Source organism: Hydractinia symbiolongicarpus, chromosome 11, assembly GCF_029227915.1.
Source record: "Hydractinia symbiolongicarpus strain clone_291-10 chromosome 11, HSymV2.1, whole genome shotgun sequence".
In the NCBI taxonomy this organism is placed as follows: Eukaryota; Metazoa; Cnidaria; class Hydrozoa; order Anthoathecata; family Hydractiniidae; genus Hydractinia; species Hydractinia symbiolongicarpus.
The window spans coordinates 10,601,486-10,614,225 of NC_079885.1; the positions used below are offsets into that span (position 1 = coordinate 10,601,486).

General features: G+C 34.1%; 1 protein-coding gene across 1 annotated transcript; it reads right to left on the reverse strand.

Annotated features, from left to right (window-relative positions):
• Nucleotides 1–6,997: 6,997 nt before the first annotated feature.
• On the reverse strand, nt 6,998–12,081 carry LOC130613431 (glycine amidinotransferase, mitochondrial-like). Its single transcript, XM_057434776.1, has 9 exons — nt 12,060–12,081; nt 11,204–11,274; nt 11,051–11,086; nt 10,132–10,422; nt 9,993–10,025; nt 9,851–9,883; nt 9,391–9,612; nt 9,161–9,298; nt 6,998–7,739 (listed from the first exon to the last, which is right to left on the reverse strand). Exons 1-9 carry the CDS (start codon nt 12,079–12,081, stop codon nt 7,392–7,394), a joined length of 1,194 nt encoding a protein of 397 aa, XP_057290759.1. The 3' UTR covers nt 6,998–7,391.
• Nucleotides 12,082–12,740: the final 659 nt, after the last annotated feature.

Sequence of the window (12,740 nt, forward strand, 5' to 3'; positions counted from 1 at the left end):
TCTTTCATAAAAAAATTCTTATTGTTGAAAAATATGAATGCTTTGTGCTTCCCATGTGCCAAATCTTTCTGAAAAAACATGCATTAGCATTTTGTGATTTAAACTCTCATTTTACAGATGCATGAACATATAAAAATGCGGTAAAACTCTATTATAAAGTTCAATGACATCTTCATGTGCACACATAACACCTTTTCACCATCTTTTAAATCTTTTTTCAAAGCATGTAATTTAACACCCTTGCAATCAAATCTTGTTTAACAGAAGCAGATTGACCAGGTGACAAATTAGTAACAATTTCTGCCCATTCTGGGTTAAAGGTAAAGTTAAGGTAATCCATCAGTCCTTGTTAAGACTCTGTTCGAAGCTTGTTTTGATTTCAACAAATAAATGCAGGCCCTTGGCCTTACAACTAAGAAAGCCGATGTTTAACTACAGTTGCATGCTCCCTGACATCGGCCATTTTTTTGTCTCAAGTAGGCTCATCGCTACGTAATAAAATGAGAGAGATTATCACAATGAGATCAATATTGCACAATATATAATGAGTTTGCGACAAAGATTAACATATATCCTAAAACTGGGAGGTCTATAGCCTGCTGGTGGTCTTAAGGTTGCCGACGAAAAAGCAAAACTAAATGCATTATTGCATACCCTAATATACTTTTTTACTTGAGATGAATTCCGGCTTGATAATTCACGTACTTCAGTAGAAAATTCTACTAATGCAGAGACATTGTGACAACACTTAACATAGCTGTGATTATTAAATTTTTTCCATAAAATTCACATACAATATTAAAAGGTTTGCTCTACGGCGGGCATTTGCTCACTCATACAAAAAAATCTATAACTTAGCGGTAAAGTCTTTTGTGTCAATTTCTGAACGTATATCAAGTGGAAGTTTATTATAGTTCTGTGCAGCATTGATGAAAAAAGCCTTTTTCGTCGATTCGAACTCTGGGAGATAAAGAAGGTGTTAGTGTTTGCTTGTCCCGATCTTATAACAATCACCTCAAAATACTCTTCAAAATTAGGAACGTTACTTAGTAAACATTTATGCACGGTGGTACAGAGCTTTCTCATCTGATAATTATGAATTGCTGTAGTGTTAGTGCTGTATCGGATGATACTATGTGCTCTGCTGTCTAGTAACTTCAACATATGTATTCTGTATAGCTGGTGGAAGTAATTTGTAAGTGAAAATTATGTTTTGCTCGGTTCGATCATAGCCTGGTAGATACACAGTTGTGCGGTAGCTATTATATGAGATCTAATTTTACGTAACAGTCGAAGTCTCCCATATATTTTCTTGTGTACAGACTTGAAATGATTAACCAGAGTTACTTATAAATCCAGGTTGATTCTAAATACTTGTATCTTTCAGTATTGTTAAATTTATCTAGGCGATACAAAATGCTGATGTCTTGGTTTTGTCTTGCAAGTCATGATTGTGTCCCAAAAAGCATGACATCTGTTTTTCCTTGTTTAAGGTTCAAGATTAGTGCATTTTCTTCTAACTAGTCCGATAAATTCTTTGAGCCATTGGTGAGTGTATGTTCGATTGAAGAGATATTGTTAAAATGGAAGTAAATAAGTATGGCGTCGGCGTGCATTATAATTTCAAAGTTCTTTAGTTACTTTTCAGTCTGTTAAAATAGAGCAAAAAAAGGAGCGGATCCAGTATTAATCCTTGAGGGACGCCACAAAATACAGTTGACTCGAACATAGGTGATGTTGTAGGAAACGTGCTGCCAACGGCTAAACAGGTAATCAGTAAAAAAATGCTTTTCATGATCGAGAATGCCATAATTCAGGAGTTTATTCAGAATGGCGGTATGACTTATGGTATCGAAAGCCATGCTAAGATCGATAAAAATGGCGTTAGTTAGTTGTGATTTATTCATTGGTTTGTGAATGTCATTCAAGAACAAAGTTGCAGGAGTTTCAGTTGATCTATGCTTACGGAACCCAAACTGTTTTGATGACAAAAGATTATTTTCATTCCATGTATTTTGAAAGTTGTTGATGAACACATTTCTCGAGTATCTTTTATATGATTGGTAACACCTTGATTGGCCGATAGAATCACAATTAATTTTGCAAATTTTACGAAAACCGATCCCACAAAATAAAATTATTGTTCTCCTGCTTTAGCCGGTAGAACTTTAAGATGGACTTCTTCTTTATCTCCGTTTTTACTACCGAGACCACCGAAGCACGAAAGAATACCAGTCTAGTGTAGCGGTACGTGAATTATTAGTTTGTTGAGTGCTGAAAACAGAACTAACTTGTTGAACGGTACAAAAGGTACAAATACAAAAAAACCCTATTATTTTAGCAAGTAAATGATTTTCCATTATTATTTTATGCTTAGTCGGTTTCGCCAATTTCATCAAGTGACAGCAGTCGTTTGTTATTTATTTTTTTTTTTTTTTTGTGATGTGAAATTTAATAAAGCTTACGAGGAGTTTTAACAGGCTAAAATTCTGTTTAAAAAACGAAATAAATCCAAAATAGTTGGTTTTATTGACTTTTATGTTTCATCTAGGTTTCATAAAAGCTTAAACTCATTTTTTATTGAAGATATTATTTCGGTTTGTCTGTTCAGTATTCATATTACTGTGGAAAGTTTATCATTTCTTGAACATGATAGTTTAGTAGGCGACGTTTCGGGAGATCCTTCTCCCATTTTTTTACTTACATATTTTTTATCGTCGTTTGGTGTACCAGTTAAAATAGTTAATTATTAATCACAACATACTGTAACTTGGATTTTTGGGACGATTTTTTCTGCACTTAAGTACTTAACATGACGTTTACCCTTTTTTTTACTGTGTCTGTGCTGAGGTCACCGAATAGTCTCTTTGATAATAAATGTATTCTGTGTGTTCAAAATGTTTGCGCGCAGCTTTATCTTTTGAATTCAAGGAGAGCCCAAGGTTTTTAGTTTTCGACCCAGCTTTTGTTTGAAGAAAATAACAGAAATAAACAAGGAGACGAGCAAAGTGGAAGCAAGTGAATGAAGAGGTAAATTTCTGAATTAAGGAAAGTTCTTATTTAGTTGGTCTGAGCACTTTGTTCTGTTTTCTACTTGTGAGAAAACATGTTTACTTTGTTTGCTTGCTCTGAGAGCACTCTCGTGGTTAGCCAGATCACTTAGTTGCCTTTCATTTTGTTCTAATTTTTGTTAATTGTTTACAAAGGAACACGTAGCTATTTTTGAATATTTTTCCTCTACCCATTTTCTATTTCAGCATAGCTATTTCCCACCTGCAATTGTAAATAATAATGTTTAATTTTAACGCATAACTATGCACATTGTCTTTCTGGCCTACGAAATGATGCAGATGTTAATAGTTCTCATGTTGAATAACAAAGGCAACATCATGATTCACCAGGTAATTGAAATGTTAATGCTGTCAACGAGGCTAGGGAAGAAAATGCTCGGCAATAAAATGTAAGACGTGCAAATGAAAATGTTGGACTGGCAAATGCCGGCGTAGAGCAGACTTTTTGCGTCATCAAACTAGGCCCCACAATGTTTAATTTTTTCTCGACATAGTGATAAGATTAAGTTTCCTCCTTTAAATTCTGCAGGTGATTTTAATATTGCATGTCAATTTAACGGATTAAATTTAATAATGACAACTATTTTAAGTGTTGTCACAATGTCCCTGCCTTAATAGAGTTTTCTACTGAAGTACGTGAATTATCAAGCAGCAACTCTTCTCAAGTAAAAAAGTATATTAGTGTAATGCATTTAGATTTACTTTTTCGTCGGCAACCTTTAGGCCACCAGCAGGCTGTAGACCTCCCAGTTTTAGAATATATGTTAATCAATCTTTGCGAAAATTCCTTATATATTGTGAAATATTAATCTCATTTTGATGATTTCCCTCATTTTTTTACCTCGTGGTGAGCCTAGTTGAGACCAAACAATGCCCAATGTCAAGGAGCATGCAACTGTAGATAGTAATAGACTTACCCAGTTAGAATGAATGCCCTTCATTTAGCAAAGGAATTTCTTTAGCTATTCTTAGTAAACGCATATGTTAAAGGTAAAGGCTAACGGCTTGCAATTATTTATTTATTCGTCGAAATCGAAACCAGCATCGAGCGAGTCCTAACAAGGACTTATGGATTACCTGGAAAATACTGCACATCAGTGTAACGTGCAGGTAGTATTGTTGTCTTGCCTTCTACCTTTCCTAGCTCACCGCGTAACATACATCAGATGTACCTTGATGCAATTGCCTTGGTTTTAAAGAAAGGTTACCCAGATTTTACTTATCTTCTACTTGAAACCCAAAATAAACCAGAAATTGTTACTAATTTGTTACCTGGCCAATCCGCTTCTGATAGACCAGATTTCGTTGCAAGGGTGTTTAAATTACATGCTTTGAAAAAAGACTTGATTGATGGTGTATTAGGTGTTCTGTGTGCACATGTAGATGTCATAGAATTTCAGAAAAAGAGGTTTACCGCATGTTCATATGTTTCATATGCATCTGCACAACAAGTTTAAATCATGAAATGCTGATTTTTTGCAGGTTTTTTCAGGACATGCGCATCACAAGGCACAAGTCAATCATTTTCTCAAGCGATAGGATTTCTTACTTTTTATTGTAGATAAATATTCTTGAGTACTATCTTTTGCTGTAGAGAACGCTGTCAAAAGTGAAATGTCGAAAGTAAAAAATATTTTTGCATAACATATCATAACTGTATGATGTGCAAAAAATGTAAAAAAAATACTTAAACGCTGTAAAAAGTTGTAGCCAAGTTTTCTTCACCTCCGAAACCTCACTTAGAGTCAGCTTTATTTTGGGCGATTTTGAGTCCCTACTTTCATACATTTTTATTTCTCCATTGGAGTTATTTGTTGCATTTGAAAAGGCTTATATTACCAGCAAGCAAGCTTATTTTAATCAAGAGCTGGACATTATAATGTAGCGCAACAGTACTACGCGCTTGGTTGGCATTAAAAAATTCCATCCCTTTTTTTAAAATTTCATGACCATCATGGCTACCAAAGATGTTTTCCAAAGAATAGGATAATAACTGCCGTAATTACAATGGTAGCCATTTAGGTAAAAGATAAAGAAAAAAACACTGAAGTAAATGTCACAATTTATGTTATACTAGTGTGCATAAAAGCATAAACGTAACATATGTTATAAGTATAAACAGAAAATCTTTGACATAGGAAAAAACACTCATCTATCACTCCATCTCTTCTTTAATTATCTGGCATGTTAAATAGGTCAAAAAAATAATGAAGAATCTTAAAAATAACTCTTTAATTCTCCTGTTCTTCTTACGTCACATGTCCAGCAGTGAAAACTTCCTCCTAGGACATTAGCATGCTCCATCTTTACTTTAATGCAGGTGAAACCAAGCGATTCAAACATCTGTAAAAGAAGTAGTGCTAAATCATTCGCTTACTCATTTGCAATTTCTTTACACATTATGAAATTGGTACATTAACTGGTACATTTTCTGAATTTCGTGGGTTTTTGCAAATTTATAATAATTTTATAATACATTCAGTATTTTAAACTTAAACACTGGTTTGGGTATTGAAACAAGGCAGTTATGTTGAATTCTTTTCAGTAATGAATTTTTCTAAGAACAAACACTAAAATTTGCGTTCTAATTGGTGAAAAGTTTAGAACGACGCATTTTGCCAATAAAAATTAAAAAATGTTTAGCTACTTCACGCCAAAGAAACTTTTTCGAAAGAAAATCAAAACAAACAAAACTACGCACACATAGATATAATTCGCCCGGCGAATTCACCGTCAAATTCGCTTGGTGGAAACCCACCCCCTTTAGGTTTACCTATCCTTATGGGAAATAGATAAGTTGACTGCAATTTCAGCAGTCTTCTTTATTTTTCTAAGTAAAATCCCTTTGAAACTCAACAACTCATGATCATTTTGCGATAATTACTAAAACATAAAGATAAATAGAAATAAGTAGAAATAAGTAGAAATAAGTAGAAATAAGTAGAAATAAAAGAAATAAAAGAAATAAATAGAAATAAATAGAAATAAATAGAAATAAATAGAAATAAATAGAAATAAATAGAAATAAATAGAAATAAATAGAAATAAATAGAAATAAATAGAAATAAATAGAAATAAATAGAAATAAATAGAAATAAATAGAAATAAATAGAAATAAATAGAAAAAAATAGAAAAAAATAGAAATAAATAGAAATAAATAGACATAAATAGACATAAATAGACATAAATAGACATAAATAGACATAAATAGACATAAATAGACATAAATAGAAATGAATACAAATTAAAAGTAAAGAGAAGTAAAGAGAAGTAAAGAGTATATTTGCATCATTCCAAAAATAAAATCATTTCTGGAAGTACTGTTGAAAGTTCGGATTGCTCCCTTCCCAGTGTACTTACGTGTTTTGAGCAAACAAGAGATATGCTTGAAGGTGGTTTAAAATAATTCGAAATTAAAGAGATTAATTTAGAAAAAAAGCTCACGAGGCCATTTTGGTTAGGAAATGATGGTTTGAGGTTTGAAGGTTTCCTCTTCTCTTCTAAATAATTTGTATCTATAGGGATATTTATTTTCTGTATGTTTTAAAATGCTAAGATGAATATACTTTTGAATATACATCACACTTTTTAGCCATGTAGAAATCTTTACAAACTAATTTAAAGATTTTAGCTAAAAACGTAGATTTGGAGGCAGTATCCTGCTGAAGCCAGCTAGCTAGGTATAGCTACTCTTATTTATTCCTATTGTTTTTTTTTTAATTTTTTATTCATTTTGTTATGTTATTATTCGGGCCACATGGTTCAACGTATATACTAAGCGCTGAACCTGCTGTCACGTTTTAAACATTCACGGAAAATTATTTCGCAAAATAAATAAAATTGGCTGTTTGTAAACTGTAATTATTTTTTTTTAGGTTAATTTGTTAGAAAAAACAAAAACATGTTACACTCCAAATACTATTCACACGCTTTACTCGATTTTCGACATACTGTATACCTGTTTGAAATTGCTCCACCTTGATGTGCTACCCAGTTTACGGCTTTATGAAGCGCTTTATTGCTAAACGCACATTGTGGCGTTAAACACTGGGTCACACAGTTACTTGTGGTTTGATCCGGCGTTAATAACCGCCATATTTTGTGCATTCAAAATGACTGCGCGCAGCTTTAATCCGGTTTCCTTGCAGAGTAGATAATATGCAGACGACGACCCCGTGGTTTCTTCCACAGGATAATGACTATATTATAACATAATAATGACGATATAATAATACCCAACTTTCCGTCTGTCAGGCAAAGATAGTAATGGAAAGTAGTGGCAGGCCAATTCCTGTGGATTTCCACGAGCTTATGACTAGTTAGGATAGAAAACATACTTTTTGTATTGGTAATTCAGAACTCTCCACGATTACTCTTTTGTCATCCAACAGTAATACATTTATACTTAACCAACTGGTACTCATCCGCAAAACATGCGAAGCAGGCTTAGCAGGTCTAGGTGCTTCCACTATTTTCCAGCCTGCTTTCTGAAAAATATCTAGCTCATTGCACGGTCTGTTAGGGTTAACGATAAGTAAGCCTTCTCTTACTGCGGTAATTGATACGTCAATATGCATGCTATTGGGAGGCGAGAAGGTCAAAACATGAAGGTTATACTTTTCACCAAGATGGCGCCTCATCCATTCAGTACCCATCATATTTGTCACCTGAAACAATCATGTAATAAAAAGTAATTAAACCAGCTACTGCGGACTCCCGCTGGAAGGTTAACGCAGGCGTATGTAATGGAGTAGTTCTGAATGGTTGCAATTATAAGGAAAGAATTTGCAGTTACAAAAGTAAATTTGAATAGCATAAAGACCAATAAAAACAATTTATTTTTTATATAGTTCAAATTTTAGTTTCAAAACAAAATTCAGCTTCAGTTGAAACTGATTACAAATAAATTAAAATCTAGCTTCAAAAAAATTCAAATCACGAAAAAGTGGCATACGGAAAAGGTGAGACCTAAGATTGGGAGTGCAGGACAACTTTATTATGGAAAATATTTCGAAGACCAGAAGTATTATCTCGGCATGTGAGAAAGGTGAGATTTAGGGTTTTTACTCTTCCTAACCTAATTGTAGAAAGAGACCCCAAATTCTGGAACATTTTACCACTCATTTCGATTTAATAACCCCCTGCGCCTCTGCCCATTATAAAAAAATCGGATAATTCACACCATTTCCTTCATTTGAACTACACATTTTTTGAAGACAGTGTTTAGTACAGCTGGGAAATGGAATAAAATGACGCGTATAACCTTAATTAATTGAGAAAATCGCTTCTATGTAAGTATCTCGCACTTGGCAAACTCACTTCTAAATTTTCTCAGCGATTTAGTGTTTCTGATCTTATTTGTTAGGTCCAAAATCCTAAATGGTGCTAATTGTTGCTGCTAATTTTTCGGATATTTATTTCCAAGTCCTAGATCGCATTGCTCCATAATGCGGATATTGTGAAAACAAAGCTAGCGTACCCATGATGTTGCTTACTTGGCCTACACCCCTTGGAAAGTAAAACGTTTGTATTTTACCGGCTGCACCGCACTGGCCAAGTGACGCGCCTATATTTCAGGCCTCAAAAATGGAAATTTACCCATATCAGTTTGTGAACACCTTCTCCAACTAATGATTTGAATAAAAGTCTGGATAATTGGAATTAAAACAAGCTGGAAGAGTAAGCAAATCCAATAAAACAATTTATTAATCTTTTTCCCTTATCTATATATAGTCGGTCTCTCCGTTTGTAAAGCAAAATTTAATTGTGTTACAAAAACACAAAATGCGATATATAAACGACGGGCGAACCTGTGGATTTATGAACAGGCTACTTATAATCCCCCCTAATTTGTCTGTGTGCGAGAAAAAAGCTCGTGCTACAGGAACGCAAAAAGGACAGTATTAATACAAATGGTTTGCAAAACAGTTTTTTGTTAAGGTGGTTTTATTCACAACACTGGACAACTACATTCGCTAGATTAGACTGGTACTCTACCGGCTTAAAACCCATAGAAAAAAAAAAGGAAAGTCAAATTCTACTTCTTTTAAGTGAAAATAACTAAAATAAACTTAAATAATTTCCATACCTGGCTTCTTTGCACGAATATATCTTTTCCAACTCTCATAAAATCAGCGGCATCGAAGCATGGCTCGTATTCAGTTGTCACAAATCTACCCTGAGCTGCTAATTCATGTCTGTCCTTGGTAGATTTTATTTGATATTCCTAATATTGCAAAATTTATGGATGTATTATGGTGTCATGTATTAAGGTGATTAAGCAAAGAAAATCTATCAAAAATTAAAGAATATATTTACTGGATCATACAGCTCGTCTGACATAGTAGCTTTTGGTGCCGTTGTCCATTTAGCACCTCTCGAAAAATATTCCTTCATTAATGCGCGGTATGCACGATACTCAAAGAAACGGCATCTCCATGCCATAGGTGATTCAATAATTTCATTTCCGATGGCAAAAATAATGTCACGAGGCATGGCTGTTTCCATTCCAATTGAAGTAAAATCTGGTGTAGTATATTCCTAAAAATGCACAAAAATTGTGTGATGCACTTCGCTGCAACTGCAACAGCCGATAGCTAACATCTAACAAAAACAGGTAGCAATAGAAATTAATAAACTGCAAGAAGTATTTATAATTTTCATACAACCACATTGCCAAAGAAAATCGTAGAAAGCAACATCAGACAGCAACAAAAATCAACAGCCAAAAATATATATGTACAAAAAGACAATGACGGACGATAAAACAAAGAATTACGAAAGCCTTTAAACATATACAACAACGGATGATCTAAACAGAAACACGACAACAGAAACCAGAGACAGATAACAACGTCAACAACAGGCCAAATAACCAGACAATTACGGACTCAAATAGAAAAAGATGAGCAACAACATACGGCACACAACAGACAAAAGACAACGATCGATACCTATAAAAAACAATACACGACAGTACATGATACCATGACAGAACAACAAAAAACAAAGAAAAACAATCTGCGACTGACAATGTAAGCAACAACCACGGATACTTACTTTTTGGTGATCAACGATATCAGGGCGTCTGACAATAACGCCCTCTTGGCGCAAAATATCACAAAGTATTTCGACTTCCGCGTTTATTTTTTTGATTAACTCCTCAGGGTATCTTTGACCGCCATGCTTTCTTAAGTAGTCCCACTGTTTTTCACCTGTGCAAGCTTTTACTTCTGGTGTAAGTACTGGTATACATGCATTGTCTGCTCTACCCACAATAACTTCTTCTAGAGGATCCCAATCATTGTGAGAGTTTACCACTGGAGTTGTATATTGACGAAACGATGTAGTCTGAAATAATTATTAAAAAACTGTAATTAACTTGTGGAAAACCAAAGGAAATTCGCCTGTCGCTGCAAAAAAGCATCAAAAATAGCATGCCTTTTTATAAACTTTGCGACTGCAGTAAAAAATTGCTTATAAAAAATATGCATCGCTGTGAATGTGAAAAATTGAAGAACCGCCAATTAATTGTAATCCATATTATTTTTTAAGCTGAAGCGCCACAAGAGACTTTTTTCATGCACATGCAAAGCAACATGATAAATTGCACGAGCATGTAAAAGTCCCAAAAGGACATACCTGCAGTAATTTTTGCCCCTGCGGTTAATGTGAGTACTTTTTAGCTGAGTATTGAGGAAGTAGTTTTTGCCCTTGTGCTAAGATAAATTATCAGCGTCCCATTTGTAATCCTCTAAAACACCTTGTGCATGGCGTTCGTGTTAGAACAAACCAGGCCATTGGGCATGACAAGAAACTAATTTCTCAAAATTATCTAGGCCGCTAAATTGAAACGCTACAGAAGCACATAGAATCACAGTTCGCAAAAAGTACATCGACATCACAGTATCCTTCTTATGTATCGAGAAAATGGTTAGTCTCCATTACTTGAGGAAGCAGTAAAGCTACTGTACTATACCAATATTAACCCTGTCTGCCCAACAGAGTCCATGTGCTGCAAAGATAATGGATCAAGTGCTTTTTATTCCCATAAATTGCCATCATCTATGAAGTACTTGAGAAGATGATTTAGTATGACTACATTAAATGATTCATAAAAACGTAACCTTACCCTGATGTTTAACCGAAGTGCAAAGGAATAACATTTAGATAAAGCTCTACGCATCATATTGTGATATCTACCTAAACGAAATATAGTTCTTTATCCATATTGTTTCCTAAACTGAGGCGCCACAAAAGACTTTTTTCATGCATATGCAATGCAACATGATACATTGCACGCGCATGTAAAAATCCCATTTCGTCCCATAACTAAATATTTGTTGGCAACACATCAAAAAGTCCCTGGGTCCAAAAACGTTTTGCTGCAACACGGAGATTCATTTTATTTTATGGCAGAGGAAGCTTTTGTGCTCGCAACAACTTGAAACGTTTCATTGTGTCGCCATCCTCCACAGGTTGTTACAACACATTTTCACAATATATTTTCTATTAACCAATTAAATCATTTAAAACTGTTTACATGCAGCATTCAGTGATTCCTGATTTATTTATGTAAAGATGGTGAAAAAAAAATTAAGCGTTTCCCCTGGCTTCCTTGATTTTGCTGCGAATTCATTAAGAAAAAGGGGGGTATGATTAATTTTGTCTTATTATGTCTTAGCATTCTATTTATTTTTTTTGCATTAACATTTTTTTAAACATAACGTTATCAAAAACGAAAAACGCAATTTAAAAATCGTGAAATTTACCAACGTCATTTTAATTATGAGCTCCCGTACGTTTTGTGACACACATACCGTTGTTAAATGCAATAACGGTCTAGAGATAAAAACGTGCTTGTTGCACGATTCTAACTAGCTTAGTGTTTGCCAACTGGTTAACAAAGACCCTGGAACAGGTTGGTCACGTAATATAAAAGTGTAACTGTCTATGAAGCATCCACATCCAGCAGTAATATGAATCACTGAAGAGTTGGTGTGGCTTCATTATAACTATGGTTTATTATTTGGATATTTTCCAAAATCTAAAAAATGTAAAAGAACAGTATAAAATCGAAGCGACAGAAGTATTTCTAGGTGGTGATATACAAATCTGCTAGCAAGAATCGCGTTAACACAACGACAAGCAGTATTTTCATGTTTTGTTAGGGTATTAAAACTAGTTTTCATATTTCATTAGAACAATACTCACAGCGTGTAAGTATTGATCAGATGATAGCGCAATTGACCCATCAATGGTGGTCTTTTGGTCAATTAAAATGCAAAATCACTGTTGTTTTTTCGAATTCCTTGACACAACAAATTCAATGTGGAGTTCTTAGAAAAACTGACGATGGGAATGGAAAAACAATTAAAAAATTAAAAGGTAAGACATCAACTGTACAAAGAAAATTTCGATCAAATACGAAATAAAAGACCGAACGAAGCTCCAGTATATCCAGTTTAAAGCTCCAGCCATGATGAACTTTATAACTCTCTTGCTTATAAAGGACTTCCAGATTTGAACAAAGAGCAGTTCTCTGTATTAGGTATAGTAAGATTCTGCTTAAGGTAACATCTATCTGTGCATGTGAAAGTAGATTTGATGTACAATTTAACTTTCCTGCAAGAAAGGTTGATTTGTCACATTGAAACATAATAGAATAC

What these genes read in the sequence shown, in the direction of transcription:
- LOC130613431 (XM_057434776.1), bottom strand. Translation starts at nt 12,081, where the DNA reads ATGAAGCCACACCAACTCTTCA. An exon ending in GAAGCCACACCAACTCTTCA is followed by an intron (nt 11,275 to 12,059) that starts GTGATTCATATT and finishes TATTTCGTTTAG; the next exon opens with GTAGATATCACAATATGATG. An exon ending in GTATATGTTTAAAGGCTTTC is followed by an intron (nt 9,613 to 9,850) that starts GTAATTCTTTGT and finishes GTGCATTTTTAG; the next exon opens with GAATATACTACACCAGATTT.